This window comes from Haliotis rufescens, unplaced genomic scaffold (assembly GCF_023055435.1).
Source record: "Haliotis rufescens isolate VD_foot unplaced genomic scaffold, xgHalRufe1.0.p SCAF_15, whole genome shotgun sequence".
Lineage (NCBI taxonomy): Eukaryota > Metazoa > Mollusca > Gastropoda > Lepetellida > Haliotidae > Haliotis > Haliotis rufescens.
Genome location: NW_025963835.1, coordinates 25,282,607 through 25,300,410, shown reverse-complemented (window position 1 = coordinate 25,300,410; position 17,804 = coordinate 25,282,607). Strand labels below are relative to the sequence as shown.

The 17,804-nt window shown below is 40.9% G+C and overlaps 1 protein-coding gene across 1 annotated transcript; it reads left to right on the top strand.

The window, feature by feature from the left end:
• The first annotated feature begins 13,157 nt into the window (after positions 1-13,157).
• On the top strand, positions 13,158-17,547 carry LOC124150978 (FMRFamide receptor-like). Its single transcript, XM_046523191.2, has 2 exons — positions 13,158-13,396; positions 16,130-17,547. Exon 2 carries the CDS (start codon positions 16,294-16,296, stop codon positions 17,434-17,436), a length of 1,143 nt encoding a protein of 380 aa, XP_046379147.2. The 5' UTR covers positions 13,158-13,396; positions 16,130-16,293; the 3' UTR covers positions 17,437-17,547.
• The last annotated feature ends 257 nt before the right edge of the window (positions 17,548-17,804 follow it).

Here is a 17,804-nt window from a genome sequence, read left to right as displayed (position 1 = left end):
GGGACCACAATTAATGAACGACCATCTACCTCAGTTGCTGCTTTGAGTTGTCCTACACTGCCCTGCAATGTTGTGTAAGCCTTCAAAGGTCCACACGCCGAGACTATTTAATTGTGCTGACAAGATGTACCATAAGGACAGGCCAATTTAAATTATTTATTTTTAAGTGTTTGATCCCCAAGTTACCCGAGCATAGCAGAAAAACATAACTTTTTAAAATTTTAAAAGAGTAAAACAAAATAAATCTCTGCCTTGTGCCAGAGATCATATACCTATATGGTATATGGTCTCTGTTTCTGCTCACTGATCGAGAGAAAATAATTAGGTGGTCTGGCCTAACAAATGTTGTTTTGTTCCATGTTCAAAGTTTGCTGTAAGTTAGAAGATCTAGATATTGTTTATTAATTGTGCTGACAAGTCAATATCCAATGATGGTAGTCCTCATTGACTAGTAGTATTTGAGGGCTATAATTCTGAACCAGTTCTCAATGCTTTGATTTTGCTGCAAATTGGAACTGAATAAATCTGACAGAAAATGTAAACGCTAAACATTTTTGTCTCGTTTGAGCAGGACTAGCTACAAACTGGGGACAAGGATCCCCTTACACTAACCAATCATTGTGCTAAGGCTATTGTAAATCTGTTACTGGTGGGGATTGGTTTGTGCAAGTGGGTACAGTGAAATAAGGAGTCCTCTGGACTAGTCTTAAAAAAACAAATGTCTGAGGCTGTGTGTATCTAACTTGTGCAGGGCTAACATACAGAGGAAACATTAGTGACTATGCTTGTCGTAAAAGGCGACTAACGGGATCGAGTGGTCAGGCTCGCTGACTTGGTTGATCCACGTCATCGATCCCAATTGCGTGGATCGATGCTCATGATATCAATCACTGGACTGTCTGGTCCAGGCTCGATTATTTACAGACCGCCGTCATTTTGCTGGAATATTGCTGAATGCGGCGTCAAACAACAAACAAAACAAATTTATCTGAATGCCAGATTTATGCAGATTCGTGACTTATATGGAGCCTTGGTATTGTCCCACAGAACCATCGTAGCATGGAGCCTTGGTATTGTCCCACAGAACCATCGTAGCATGGGGCTAATGTTGTCCCACAGAACCATCGTAGAATGGGGCTAATGTTGTCCCACACAACCATCCTAGCATGGGGCTAATGTTAAGTGATGGAGGTTACAAGTGCCAAGATGGCTTTTTGAAAAAAGACCCTTGATAAACACAATACACGTTTAATCTCAGGCCATACTCCTCTGTTGTAATAGCCCTAGTATGGTGGCCTAGCTTCAGTTGTTGGTGATCCTTACCTGTTTTAATATTATGTTGTTTGTCGTAGTGTGGTATTTTTATTGTTCTGAAACTAGTTTTACTGGTTAGAACTGTGATGTATTACTTGTAGTTTGTTGTTGACAGTAGTTGAGTCATATAATGTTAGTGCATAACTTGTTCTACTCACTGTCCCACTGTAGATTCATCCTAAATGAGCACTGATGTCAAAATACTTCTAGTCCAAACTTAGCAGTACACAGGTCACTGTTACCATGGTTACCTCAAACAAATGATATTAAAGACACCGATCAGGGCAAATGAACATTCAGGAAAATATTAGATGTAAGATTACGTTCTAGTTCTGTGTAGATGGACTCATGGTTTCTTGTAAGAAGGATTCTGGTGCAGATGCTGTGTGGTAAGATGTATCTTCCAAGACCATTTGTACGCAGGGTAGCCTGGTGGTTAAAGTGTTCACTAGTCTAGTCTAAGATGCCCCTGACAATGTACTGTAGGCCTTTGGCAGGGTTAGAAACTAACAGTTTTCGTCCACTAGTCCTTTTAATGGTAACATATGGCAAAACCTTTTAAAATGGCACATTTCTACTAGTCCTTATGATACCTTTACCATTGGGCAGTTTTGCAAGGACCTACAGGACTCGTGCCAATTTCTAATGCTGCCTTTGGCCTCATCAGTACCTTTAATAAAGATTGATTGATTGGGGTTTGAATCCCCCCCCCCAAAGCAGCTTACAGAGCCAGTCAGTTGCACAGTAACAGAGTTCCTGTTGTTAGAATAGATTGTTGTTTGAATTTTAGTTGTTTCAGGTGAAACCTATATGTGTTTCAGAATGAGGTCAGGTTGATGTCAAGGTATCTAATCAAATGTCTATATTGGGCAACATACTATATAGTGTTCAGACCTGTGAAGATCCGGAGTAGAATAGGTCTTCAGCAACCCATGCTTGTCGTAAGAGGTGACTATGCTTGTCCTAAGAGGCCACTAACAGTAACGGCTGGTCAGGCTCGCTGACTTGGTTGATACATGTCATTGTATCCCAATTGGAAGTATTGATACTCGTGATATCAATCACTGGATAGTCTGGTCCAGATTCGAGTATTTACAGATTGCCGTCATATAGCTGGAATATTGCTGAGTGCGGCGTAAAACAACAAACAACATATAGTGTTCAGCATGTTCACCACAGTACATTCAGTGAAGTCTTTTGTTAAAAATTATGAAATTTATTTTGTTTTGTTTCACATATTTATCTTCCTATTCATTCCATGTATTCCCTTCCTCACATTATATTCCCCTGTTACCATGGTTACTGAGGTATGCCATCACGCTGAATATCCCAGATATTGTATTTTGAGTAGCAAAATTTTGATGTACCATAAGGACAGGCCAATATAATTATTTATTTTTAAGTGTTTGATCCCCAAGTTACCCGAACATAGCAGAAAAACATAACTTTTTAAAATTTTAAGAAGAGTAAAACAAAATAAATCTCTGCCTTGTGCCAGAGATAATATACCAATATGGTATATGGTCTCTGTTTGTGCTCACTGATCGAGAGAAAATAATTAGGTGGTCTGGCCTAACAAATGTTGTTTTGTTCCATGTTCAAAGTTTGCTGTAAGTTAGAAGATCTAGATATTGTTTATGCATTGGTTGGGATATTGTTTGTTATTTACATAATTCACTGTTACTGCATTATAGTTGTAGCTGGATACAGGTGTCGGGTGTCACGATACAGTGGGGTCAGGATACAATACGTAACCTGATACTATTGGTGCGACATGATACGAATCCTGATACAGTTCTTTTTGCAGGTGTTTCACAACCCTGAATCACTTGTTTTTGATTTTCAGAGATTGAAGATTGGATATTGTAGGACAGAGACATATGGCTAGAGGGTATTGTGAATGTTATGCTGTTTCTAGCCAAAGGGTAATAATATCTGCATAGAATAGAATCTGAATTGAATCTGCATAAGCTGATTGTTGAACAGTTTCTGTTACTATTGACTTGTTTTACACCAATATAACTTGCAATGTAATATATTGTATGTATCTGCTTTGCAGACCATTGTGATGTCATTGGTTACATGACATCAGAATCAAATGACATCACTAATGGCTCTGCTACTGAAGCTGTTAGCAGTCCTTTTTACACTAAGACACTGCTTATTACAGTCTACAAACTGAAAAGGTTGGAAGAATGATGTTGGATGATAAATAAAATCTCGCCCTCATGTCTTTTGATATCAAATTGACAACACTAGTTGATAAAAGTGGAAAAAAGCCTTGGAGTTTTCCCACTTATATCAACTCGGGTAAGATTTTCTATGTATTGGATCGTTGTCCTTGTATCGGGATACAATGTTGTATCACTGTATTGTTACACCTCTTGTATTTGCACATGCTGTACATGAGACACATCAGGTGCACATGCTCCCAAAACCACCAGTAGGAACTGTCCATTTCATATCCTGGTTTGGGGCCTGTGATTTTGTCTGCAGATTAGATATTCTTAAAGCCACAGCTGCAAAACCAGATATATTTGTTCATTAAAGCTATGAGCCTGAATCATTTTTTAAGAAAACCACCTTGCAACAATGTAATTTTTGTGGCAGACAAGTTCTTGTTTTATTTAACAGCCTGAAGCATACTTATATTTTTCAAGAATTTTCTGGGACAATTAATTTTTTGTGATAAAATCCCAGGTCAACTCAGAATATCAAATGTTCGGTCCTCAAGTCATTCGTTCAGTACTTCTGATTTTATTGACACACTATCAGTCATCAATGCAATACTATAGGTTATACACTTGAGTTCTTCGTTATCCTTTCAGTACTTTTTCTTATCCATATTGTACTTAGACCACCGTACCATACAAGAATATTGTTTGGTCACAATTAATTAGTTATTAGATTAATCCAAATTTTTATAATATGTGAAGCTGGAGGACTTTTATTTTCTAAGTTTAAGAAAATTAAAACCCTATTCAAGGCATCTGTGTACATTAATCATGTATGACTATGTATCTGGTGGAGTTTATCACGTAGTGAATAAGAGAACGTACATAGTGTGTTGGTACTTGGTGACCATGGAATGGTGGGCAGGAGTGAAGATCTAATATTTGATTATTATGACCTTATTGAGATGTATTATTGTTATAACACATTGGCTGAAGGAAAAATGACTTTTTCAATTATTTTTTTTAATGGTAAAAAATGGGGCCAGGAGGAATGGGGAAAGAAACAAGTTTAGAGTTACCTCCCTTGATCAGTCGAGATTCATCATAATTGATTTCGTATTTTATATAAAAATTTATGTTGATAGCGATAGCAAATTAATTATTTCTTTAAACGTTTTAATTATTTCTGGTCAGCATAATTTAAAAAAAAAACACTTTTAAATTTTTTTAATTATTCACATTTAGATTTTTTAGAGTTAGCGGATTCGTAAATCAAGTTTAAAAAATAGTCTTGCATGATGTGTGTTTTCTAATCCTGCTAGTGGGAATAACAACTGTATGAGTAACTGAAAAAAGACATCCATACACATATTTTCCGATCAATGAGGAGACGAACTATGCTTTACTGCCAAACATAAATCGCCAACTGCGCCTTGTATATATTCCACCAGTCTTTTAGAAGCCAATGATGATATTCTTCAGTGACACTTACATCTTGCATGCCAAAATTTGTTTGTAACCATTTTATTTTTGTATATCATCATATTTCTTTGATGTCACCTTTGATTCGTTTATAAAACACCTGTTCTATGCAACCTTTTGCTCAATTCCTTACATTCAAATAATATTTTTTAACGGAATGAAATGTTTTTTCATTGTCATTCTTGCAATATGTTCATTTTCAAAAAGATTGTTCAAATTAGGTACAATATTTGAATATGTTTATGTTTATATGCATGTTTAATGTTTGTCAGTTTTCTGCTTGTCACTACACATGCATTTACCAGTAATATTTTTTATACCGTAGTGCCAATTCATTGTATGTTTGTAATATATACTATAGGCTTGGGTTATATCAGGTGTATGTGGGTGAACTTTCCAAATTTTTTGTATAAGAAACACTATGAAAATGCAATGAAGACAATTTTAAGAAATATAATTTTATTTGTACTGTATGAAAATTGTGCTGTGATGTAATCTGTTTCCAATAAAAACTATGTGAAGATCTGGGGTAGAATAGGTCTTCAGCAACCCATGCTTGTCGTAAGAGGTGACTATGCTTGTCATAAGAGGTGACTAACGGGATCGGGTGGTCAGGCTCGCAGACTTGGTTTGATGCATGTCATTGTATCCGAATTGTGTGGATCGATGCTCATGTTATCAATCACTGGATTGTCTGGTCCAGACTCGATTTTTTACAGACCTCCGTCATGTAGCTGGAATATTGCTGAGTGCTGCATTAAATAATAAACAAAGTCAAAACTACAGTGTGTGGCTGGTATTGATCAATGGACCTTTAAAAATTAAACATATAAAAAAGCAAAATGTCACCAATTTTTAAGGTCAGGAAAGCCATGCTATTTTGTTCAAAAAGAAATTTGGTACAAAACTTATGTTTTGTTTTTCAAAATGTTTTAAATTTGGACCTTTGTTGACCTTAACAAATTGGACCATGATCGTATATTCTCTAACAAAACATGTTTGGCTCTGTCACATCTCAGAAATTGCCAGTTTGAGGAATCTGAACTTTGGCATGTATGTGTCTCCTTATGATGTCATAGTTTGTTGAAGTTATTAGGATTTGCTGTGTACTTTGTGAAACAATAGGAACATCTGTGGAAGGTTAATTGGGCCATCCATGTTTTTTATGTTTCTCATCTCCAACGTAACGGGATCGGGTGGTCAGGCTCACTGACTTGGTTTATGCATGTCATCGCATCCCAGTTGTGTGGATCGATGCTCATGTTATCAATCACTGGATTGTCTGGTTACAGACCTCCGTCATATAGCTGGAATATTGCTGAGTGCGGCGTTAAGCAACAAACAAACAAAACAAACAAACAAAAACATCTCCAACCAAGTTGTGTGTGGGCTAAAACAAATAAATATAAGCTAAAAAAGAAATGTTTTTCACAAATTGTGTACAATATTTACACTTGGTAGAGTCTTTAAATTACTGCATCCTTTCGGGCTTTCCTCCCTCATTAAGCTGACATGCCGTGATATAACTCTGATACTGTTAAAAGTGGTGTTAAACCCAACTCACTCACTCACTCTTTAATATAATATATTCTGCAGATCAAGTCACTCTGCTTTGAAATATTTTTAAAAATAAAAATAGCTGAAGAAAGATCCAGCTGACCTTTTTTTTTGTTTGTGCGGAAATAGGAGTACATTTTTCTATCACATAGTGGATGAAATTGGAATGAAAATTCAGAGCTGAAGGAGATGAGAAACACCAAAGAAAATATGGACAGCCCAAGGCTCAGGCTTGAACCTTGTGTAAAGTGAACCTTGTGTAAATGAAACTGTTGTACCTTGCAATAATGTTCCAAAATGGCACACTCATTCTTGCAGATTTAAAAACATTATGGGAATTAAGTTGATCTTTTTTGGAAGTTGAACTTTTATGACGATGCTGACTTTGTTGACAGCTGTTGACTACATTTTAATCGGGTGAGCTACAGTGCCTTGACACTATTTATGTCATTTTAGGGCATTAATGGAAAATTGCAGAAGTATACAGAGAAATAGGACATATGTATTCACAGTGTTTCATTATTTATTTTGGGAGAATGGCAATATATTTTATTACATGTATGCACTGATAGTGGATATTGCATTTTATTACCAATAGGGTGACAATTAACAAGTTATTAAAAATAGTATGTGTACCTGTGCAAATATCACTTCACACGCACCAGTGTATTGCTAACATCACCTGGACGTCATCAAAGTCATTTGAATCTTATTGTCGGAAGACAACACAATAGAAACGACATCATACCTGAAGATTGTTGAGGTCATTCGACAATTGTGGTTTTAAGAGACAGTGGTCGTGATCTATGCAGTTTTCTAAAGGGAACTCAAGTAGATTAAGAAAAAAGGGGTAACAAACAAATTATTACACTCGCCTGTATGTCATTCGATTTTATGAAATCGTGTAAGAATTCATGTATTGCCTTCGATGACGCTCAGGAAGTACAAGACTTCTGACGCTCGTTTCCTAAAATCAGTATGACACATGCTCGTATAATAATCCCTATATAATGTCTTGTTAAGTAACAGTGCAGCAAGTACAGTATGTTTATTTGCTATTACATGGGCATGGAGGGTACATCAAGTGTCCAGGCGAGTCACAGAGAACTAACTGGGGATTCAATGGTCACAATCATCTCTTAAAGTGGACAGTATTTGAAGAAACAATATAATTTGATTCTCTCTGATTTTCTATGGCAAGTTTGTATCATGGTGTGAGGGGCAGTGGGGTCACCTGGTGGTGAAAGCATTCACTGTTCATGCTGAGAGGGTTCCAAAGCCCATTTCTGGTGTTACTGCAAGAATGGCGAAGTACACAGCCTCTCTAACAGAGATATGGCTCATATAGTGTATCGTGATACAGGGACTTAGATCTCAGGGCCAAGTATTCAGCCCAAACTCTGCAACAAATGTCAGGAAACAATCCCAAAGTTGAATTAAATACATTCCAAATCTATCTTAGTCAAATACTGTCATGGCTTTGTATTTCACTGATAACAGGACCAATAAAAGGAAGAGGCTTTTAAGCTTACTTTTACGTTATTGTATTGAATGCACTGTTAAAATACCTTTGACCTTCAGTTAATAAGATTTTTTTAAGTCCTAATTTGGAACAAAATAATGTTTATTCCCCGATTTGCCTGCTAAGGTGGTATTCAGATGCGCTTTGAGCAACCAATTAGTGGATGGTTAACAGCGCCTAAATGGACTTTATTATTATTATTTATTTATTATGCATACTCAATTACTTACAGACCGGACCTGTGAATATCCGAGGTAGAATAGGTCTTCAGCAACCCATGCTTGCCATAAAAGGCGACTTTGCTTGTGTAAGAGGTGACTAACGGGATCAGGCTCGCTGACTTGGTTGATGCATGTCATCGGTCCCAATTGCATGGATCAATACTCATGATGTCAATCACTGGATTGTCATGTCCAGACTCGATTATTTACAGACCGCCGTCATATAGCTGGAATATTGCTGAGTGCGGCGTTAAACAACAAACAAACAAACAACTTACAGACCGCCCGTTATGTCCCCGCGTTCAGACTGATTCAGTCCCTCAACAATTGTTGCCTTCCCAGTCGATGTTGTTGGGCCACGGTGGTGAGGTGTGATATTTGTGGCAGGCCACAGTTACCAGTAGTGACCAGTAGTGACCAGTAGTGACTAGTGTTCTACTTACACAGGACATCTATTATTACAATGTATTTTTATTTACCAGTCTACACGAATGGTGATGTTATATTTGTTATTGAGCAGTTTATGATGTAGCACCCCGTCTTCCACAATAAAAGTTATTTACCATGATGAGTTGTCTTGTGATTGGTCGTGTGAGTTTAGGGGCTGTGAGGTAGCCTAGTGGTTAAAGCGTTCGCTCGTCACACTGAAGACCAGGGTTCGATTCCCCACATGGGCACAATTTGTGAAGCCCATTTCTGGTGTCAGCTTCCACGATATTGTTGGAATATTGCTAAAAGCGGAGAAAACCATACTCACTCACTCACTTGTGTCAGTTTAAGCAGCTTTTAACAGTGAGTAAATGAGTATGGTTTTACGCAGCTTTTAGCAATATTCCAGGATTATCACGGCGGGGGGACACCAGAAATGGGCTTCACATATTGTACCCATGTGGGGAATTGAACCCGGTTCTTCAGTGTGACGAGCGAACGCTTTAACCACTAGGCTACCCCGCCGTCCCATCTTCTAACAGTATTTCGGTTATAGCACTGTCGGGGGGCACGGGTGGCCCATTCGTCTAAGGCGCCGCGATTCGCTGTGCAGAGTTGCGTCCCTTGGGCGCGCCAGAAACCTATGTTGTGGGTTCGAATCCCGGTTCGCCCCAATTATGTTTCTAGGTTTGTCAGCACCATACCCGTGCTCGGGGGTTTCACTGAAGTGGTAAATGTCTGAGACCTGCATTACTTCGGGCTTTCCTCCCACATTAAGCTGACACACTGCGATGTGACTGGAATACTGTTAAAAGCGGGGTTAAACCCAACTCACTAACTATAGCACTGTCCGTTGTCACTGTCATAGTGTGTCAGCTGGGAAGAAAGCTTGAAGTTGATGCAGATGGTTTACCATTTTGGTGACACCCTAGAGTTCAGACATGGTGCCGACAAAAGGTCTAACATTAATTTACAGTTGAAGGGTCTTGGGGGTGTTGACTGCCTCTGGTCTATTGGATAGAGCATCTGCCCGGGGAGAGGAAGGTCGGTGGATCGATCTGGCCGCATCATACCAAAAGAATTAGAGATGGTTCTTATTGTAACCCTGTCTGGCGCTCTGCAATAAGGGGTTAGAACAAGGACTGGTTTGTTCGAGAACTGTTTCAGAAAAGACTGTGGGTATACATGTTAAACTGCAGCATGGTATCTCAGTTGGCTTGCCCTATATGACCAGCATTCATCCGGGCTCACGCACGCACGCACGCACGCACGCACGCACGCATGCAGAGAGACGGAGACTATTTGTTGGATGGTTTTTTTATGTTATCAAAAATGTCACCTGAGTTGGGGCGGTCTCAAAATATTGCATTTATTGTACTTTATTGAGATATACCTCGACGGGCGTAGCAGTTAAGATATGTACAGTAAACTACGTTTATAACGAACACGCTTATAACTGACCGATATAACGAACTTATTTTTTAGTCCCAGCCATTTGTTGTATACATGATATATATATGCTTATAACGAACTACGGTTATTACGAACTAAAATTAGTGATCCCTTTGAGTTCGTTATAACCGTAGTTTAATGTACTGCGTTATATTTGCTTGGAAAAATGATATGAATACTTAAAAGCTATGAAACGGGATGAGTATTTGAATGTTCGTATTTTTTAGTCAAGTATTTGTTGTTCTACAGATGATTTGACCGACACTGTCTACTGTCTTGCGTGCGTAAGACAACGTGACCGTGTGGGACCTGACAGGTTTCTTATTCAGGCGAATTTCCTCCATAAGTTGAACTTTCGTTTCAGATGGGCTGAAGTCGACAATACAAGATGTCCGATATTTCTCCATGGTCGCCTTCAGACTACTCATGGTTGGCGCGACAGTATCTGTTTTCCGGACGTTATGATAACTGGCGATATCCATGACAACGACACCAGAGTTGTTTAGATTGGGCAGTTGCTGATGTTTTAACCGGTCTATGAACACATCACCATTCAATTCCTCATGACATCACCAGTCTACTTTTTCGTCTCGAAAATTAGCTCACATCCATCATTAAGCCCCAGATCACAGGTTCCGGCGTGCAAAACAAGGACACGATTACTTTTATCTGATGTTGCCATGGGTGCTTTTCGTCCATCTGACGGAAGCCACATGTAGTCAGTGGGATCGGAAGTTACTCGATCAGTCTGTCAGTATTTTAGTCGAAACGGTACTGAAATGGTGGTCATCTTGACAAAAGTGGCGGCCATCTTGAATTTTCAGGTGGCTATCGAGCTTTTTCAAATAAGCAGTCACAGAGAAGGATGCACGCCAATTTCTCTACTTGTATCACAATGTGAATGATTCTTCAGCCATCTGCTGGGCTACATACAGTAGCTGAAGATTGGCTTTAGTCAACAGCAGTGGGGTAGCCTAGTAGCAGAGACCGTATACCGGTATATGGTCTCTGCTAGTGGATTCAAGCGTTCGCTCGTCACGCTGAAGGCCCGCGTTCGATTCTCCACATGGGTACAATGTGTGAAGCCCATTTCTGCTGTCCGCCTCCGTGTTATTGCTGGAATATTGCTAAAAGCAGCGTAAAATCCAACTCACTCACCTACTTGGCAATTACGTTTACTCCTCACAAAGCCCGAGCATTGCTTCCTTTCCGAGCGTACTGGGGGTGACAATAAAAATACACACACCAAATATCATAAACGCCTCGAGATTGGCCTGATAGCTTGAAACACATGAAGTCATCAAGATGTCTGTAGGGAGTCCATGGTGTACAATTACTGTAGTGAGTTGTGTGGCATGCCTAATGTGATAACAGCCATTATGAACTTCAAGTGATGCTATCTTCCTACAGCGTGTTGTCAGTGTGTAAGGACTGATTGACGGCTGCAGATGACGAGCTGACAGGAGCACCATCAACTTTGGTTCCATACGACAATGTCAGTTGATGGTTAGATTGATTTGTCTTTGTTAGGTTTTGAAATTACAACAGCTGGCCTATAACTTAAACACTCTTCAAAGTGGCATAAAACACTCTTTTCCACTACACAGTGGTTGAAACGTGCACTGGGGGAATGGGTGGCCCAGTCGTCTAAGGCGCCGCGATTCGCTGTTCAGAGTTGCGTCCTTTGGGAACGCCAGAAACCTATGATTGTGGGTTCGAATCCCGGTTTGCCCCGATTATGTTTCTAGGTTTGTCAGCACCATACCCGTGCTCATGGGTTTCACCGAAGTGGTAAACATCTGAGACCTGTACCACTTCGGGCTTTCATCCAACATTAAGATGACACGCCGTGATATAACTGGAATACTGTTAAAAGCGGCGTTAAACCCAACTCACTCACTCACTCACTGAAACGTGCACTTAACAAAGAGAAGACTGATTTCGATTCACTTCACTGGTTCTATGATCCCATGAAGATCCGGGTTAGAATAGGTCTTCAGCAACCCATGCTTGTAAAAGGCGACTATGCTTGTCCGGCACCGGGTGGTCAGGCTCGCTGACTTGGTTGATACATGTCATCGCATCCCAATTGCGTAGATCGATGCTCACGATGTCAATCACTGGATTGTCTGGTCCAAAGTCGATTATTTACAGACCATCGTCATATAGCTGGAATATTGCTGAGTGTTTGTTTCTTATGTAACTGAAAATTGAAAGAACTGTTGTTACGTTTATGTCTGTTTATGCATGGGAGTTAACTGACTATAAAAGTTCAGTGGAAACTGTACGCATTTGGTCAGTTAACTCCCTTGCCTGGCGAAGATGATTTAAGCATCACTCTCTCCTGCAACAGTTTGTGTAAAGAAATCTGTGGCTAGGAAATTTTGTGCACAAAACAATTGGTTCAGTGAAGACTAGGGTAAGAATTGAATTCGCAACCACATGAACACTACCATGTTTGAAATTTTGTAAATTTGTGCAAATTGATTTTCAAAGATAAGATGTCTAAGATACCAAATATCAGCAAATGTGTATTATGTGAAAAAATGTTTTTTATGTTAAAAGGTTTTAAATAAAAATAATATTTGATTAAATACAACCATGTAGAGATTCTTTGAATGCTGACTAAGCGCCATTACAATTCGTTATTCATAAAATATCACTATCTTAAGATATTTTCAATTGAAAATCCATCATGATAACATCAACTGAGTGATATAGTTTCTTTTGCTCCTCAGTATAGTAACGTGATACGATTGTCTGAGACCGGCTACCTCTTTAACCACGCGTCTTCTGTTAAGCAAGTTTATCTAAGCCGTTACTCATAAGGCTATTAGCGAGAGCCCGAGAACTCAATCAACGACACCTGACTTTTACAAAATACACTGACTGTCATCGTTGGAACTATAACAGGCCAAGACAAACACAGAGCACTATTTCACGCGCGCTGCACGTGCCGGATCCAATCGGTTGCTCTCTTCCATTTGCTCGGCAGACGACATCAATTTAAGAACTTGAGCAAACATCACCGACAGGCTATTCTCGCGGGACATATGACCATTTGATTGGCTGACACGACGGATAAGTGGCCTCGATTACAATATGATGGGTGTCAATGCCACTGTAAATCAGAGTCTGCGGTATTCGTGAAGTCGTTCTGGTGATATGATCTGAGCGCGATCTCTGTCCACCATCAAATATTCCAGGGAGACACCACGTGCCACGACGGATACAGCAGAGCTGCGGTAGGTACCGTTTCATCATCTTGCCTTACAGAGAGACCTTCGTGGAAATCTTAAACATATTTCATCAATTTATGGAAACATCAGAGCGGCGGGGTAGCCTCGTGGGTTAGAGCATTCGCTTGTCACGCGAAAGACCCGGGTTCGATTCCCCACATGGGTACAATGTGAGAGGACCATTTCTGATGTCCCGGCTTGAATATTGCAAAAAGCGGTGTAAAACCATACTCACTCACTGTTTAAAAAGTCAAAAGCGACACGGGTGACCCAATTCGCTGTGCAGAGTGTCCCTTAGGCATACTGCAAACCTATGTTCGTGAGTTCGAATCCTATGTTCGTTTTTGGCACCGTTCCACACAGTGATCTAACGCGTTGACTATCTTAAGTTACGATGTAGCCTTTTATTGGACGTTGGAATGAGGCTCTGGTTCTGTGGGTCAACCTCTGTGGGCAGCTCAGCCAAGTTCCATGTACAGTTAAGTCACATTTTGGTGCGTTCGGGTCCAGTTGATTAAATTCACGCGAAACGTTGGGAATTACGACAACGATTGCTGTTGTGAACCCTTATGTACAATGACATGTCATCGATCCCAATTGCGTGGATCGATGCTCATGATATCAATCACTGGATTGTCTGGTCCAGACTCGATTATTTACAGACCGCCGTCCTATAGCTGGAATATTTCTGAGTGCGGCGTAAAACAACAAACTAACCAACCAACACCGACCAAATCAATTACAGATATTAGACCTCATTACAGTCACGTTACAGTTATTTACCGCTTCATCAGCACAAAATCTCATATCCTTCCGCGACCATGTTTATTTAGCGATAAGGCTTTTACTCGCTTGTGGGAGCCAATATTTTGAAGTGGGTCCTCTCTTGGAATTGCAGACATGGACAGTGGCTCGCTTCCTATTGCGATGTTGAAGGGTGAATCAAAGTCCGACAAACCCGCTTATCTTATCGTACAGTATAATCTTTAAATCTTGTTTTGTGACCAGGAAAAAATGACTATTTCGGTACGACAGCTTGTCACTTTCACCTGTTCTTTATTCTTGAACCGCATTTGTAAACACGCAGCAATATGGTCATCTTCGCGACCGTAAAAGTCCAGTTTTCACCCTTGCCGGACTAGGCTGGAATTTCCGGGCTCTATCGTAGCGCCACCAGTGGCTATTACGAGTTATGTCCCTTCCATGTCCCTCCTATTGACCAATCAGATTCCACCTCTCATGTCACTTGCATTTGCTTCAAACAAAATGGCGGCGCCGAGTCCAGCACGATCTGATCGATAATCAAGATCTATAATTTGATGAAACGGGTCTTACATCGCGAAGTGCATCAAATCACGTGAGCACCTTGATTAAAAACATGAAAAGATTTGGAAAATATCTGTTGGCAACGGGTTGGCGGTGCATATGCTTTGCAAAATCTTGCAATCGGCCGAAATCTGCACGAAAGTTTACGAACCGGATTTCGATTTCGTTGCGCGATTTTGATTGGACTATGCAGAGACTCGTTAGTCCAGCCAAAATGTAACTCCATAATACCAGCCTAGTTCGGCAAGGTTGGAAACTGGACTTTTATAGTCAGTTAACTCTCTTGCCTCGGGAAGATGGGTGGTGACCCTTGGTCTTCCACTACGTGGTCGGTCATCTGTAGTGTTGGTGGTCTGGTACCGTTGCTGGAGCCTGTATATTGTCCTTACGTGGACTTGAAATGCATTGGCTACTCGCCGGGCGGTTTTTCCAGCTTGCAATCGTCCAAGAGCTTGGTGTCGCTGATTTCTTGTCAATCTTGGCATGTGGTAGTAATTCAACAACGAATGAATGTTATCCGATCTGGGTGGATTTTTATAAGGCAAGAAATGGGGGAACCCATGTGCATTTCAATTTGCACAGAACTCACGTGCATCGGGTTACCATGGCCGTTGCCGTGATGCGTTTTGGCGATCGGTTTTATTGTCATCTGCTTCGTTTTTTTATCATCAAATTTCATTTTTCCGGACAAGGTAATGTTAAATTTAAGAAACTTTGACAAAAAAATACCCAGATATTTAAATGACAACTTTTCATGCAATGTTACATGGGGTGATGTTTCATTTGCGCTTCAGTACATTTAACTAAATGCTACTTTTAACTTTCAGGGGCCTCCGTTTGACATTTTGATATTCTCCGTATGTCTGAAAATTGTTCTGCCCCTCAACCCTCTCCTCGTGGACAGGTGTGGTGTCCATTAATATTTTCAGACCGTCATGACGTCATGATATGACTGGAAAAATGCTAAAATCTCACTCTCACTTAACTGCACCGTCTGCGTGGTCTTGTGGATAGAGTGTTTGCCTGGAGAGCGGAAGATCAGTTGTTCGATCCCCGTCCGCGTCATACCAAGTGGGGCACGAGATATGGGCTCGAACATTGTACTAGAGTGAACGCTTTTACCGCAAGGCTACCTCACCTTTGCGTTTGCAGGGGCGGGATACGCTCATCTTTTCGCGAACACCTGGTGTCATCACTTTTGATAGTGATTCATAAACACATGCTCATGATACAGTCGGGATCCTGCAATAGATTCTGATTTTAGCAGAGATTTGTTATGAATATGGAAAGGATTTTGACGCTTTCATTTATGACGGTCTTTTTAGGGGTATTTTGGTGTAAGCACATGGACACACAGACCTAGGGTCATTCTGAAGATAAACATGTATACTTATTGGCCTCACTGTGTTGCAGATTCAGGAAGTGACGTCATAGTGTCAGGCGGATCATCAGAACATTGCGCCAGCGCAGTCGCGTGACGCCAGGGCCTCTTCAACGCGGCAACAGCATCATCGTATACGACTTGCTTCTGGTCCGACGTTAAAGACGAAGAGAACTGGAGCACGTTTTTATCGGACATGCTCAGAAACGTGACAGGGCGTATCCTTGACATCTCGTCCCAAACAGAAGAGAATGACACAGATTTGGGCAATACAGCAATACGAGATGAAATCTGGACGGGCAGAGTTGCGATATACGGCATTGGCGGAACGACGATTGCCTTATTTGGACTTGTAGCAAATGCAATGTCAATTGTAGTCCTGTCTCGATACAAACAAAAGTCGTCTGCTCCACTGTTGCTGATCCTGCTGGCCGTGTGCGACTCCCTGTTGCTAGGGTCGGAGTTGGTCTTGGAGACACTCGCCACTCTGGCTAGCGGCAAGGTAATCTCGGCCTCGTACATCGACTGGCTGACACCAGGTTACGTCATCTTTTTCCACGTCCCGTACATCGCCCAGACAGGGACAACGTACATGACCGTCCTCATCACTGTAGAACGCTACATCGCCGTCGTCAAGCCGTTCCTGGCGTCGCGGTTGTGCAGCAGGTCGGCTTCATGGAAAGCTAGTGCGGTCATCTTGGTATGGAGCGTCGTGTATCACACACCCAAGTATCTGGCTTACACGTCTTATGAACAATACCAGGCCGATACCAATTCCACAAAACTCATCTTCAACAGAACCGACTTTGGCAATGGGTTTTTCTATAACGAAGTGTTTATGGTATGGATAAATTTCACACTTGAGTTTTTTGTCCCAGTCTCAATCCTTGTTGTCCTCAATGTCTTGCTTCTAAAGGCTCTAAAGAAGAGCAAGAGCTTCGAGGTCAGCCGAGTTGGTGCAAGGGCGCAGAAAGGACAGCGTCTCACTGCCATGGTGTTGGCTGTGACCACTTTGTTCTTCTTCTGCGAGTTGTTTTCCGTCACGTCCCTCATAATGATTCGCGGCCTCAACCACTTCAGCGAATGTTCCGTTTTCTGCAACAATTTCATCGCCCTCGCGGACACCATGGTGATCGTAAACTCCGCCTCAAACTTCGTCCTCTATTGTGCCGTCGGGAAGAAGTTCAGGGATATATTCCTGCAGATGTTTTGCCGGATGCCGTTAAGGACGTTGCGGTCTTCGTCAAGTGACTCTAAGAACACTCGTAGTACGTCACAGGGTCATTCCAAAATGAAAAGCATAACAAAGATGGATCGTCGGGACGTGCTGTCAAATTAATACCTAATGTGGCCTCATGATGACTTGGACACTGCAACATGTTCATTCCATTGAGTGAGTTAGTGTGGCTTTAACCTGAGCTTAGCAATAAAACAAGGCGACGAAAAGCGACTGGACAGTGTCTGTTTTTGTGTAAGATATTTGGATGCGTGACCGTCAATGAAAAACAGATACCAGCAGTGACATGGTATAATATCATAATTTTGGTATTTTTAATGCGTGCGCGCGATTTTCCATATACAGCGATATTCCAGCTATATGGCAACGAATCTGGACCAGACAATCCAGGGATTGATATTGTGAACACGATCTACAGTGTCGGGGTACGATGACACGCCATGATCGAACCTGACCACCTGGTCCATTAA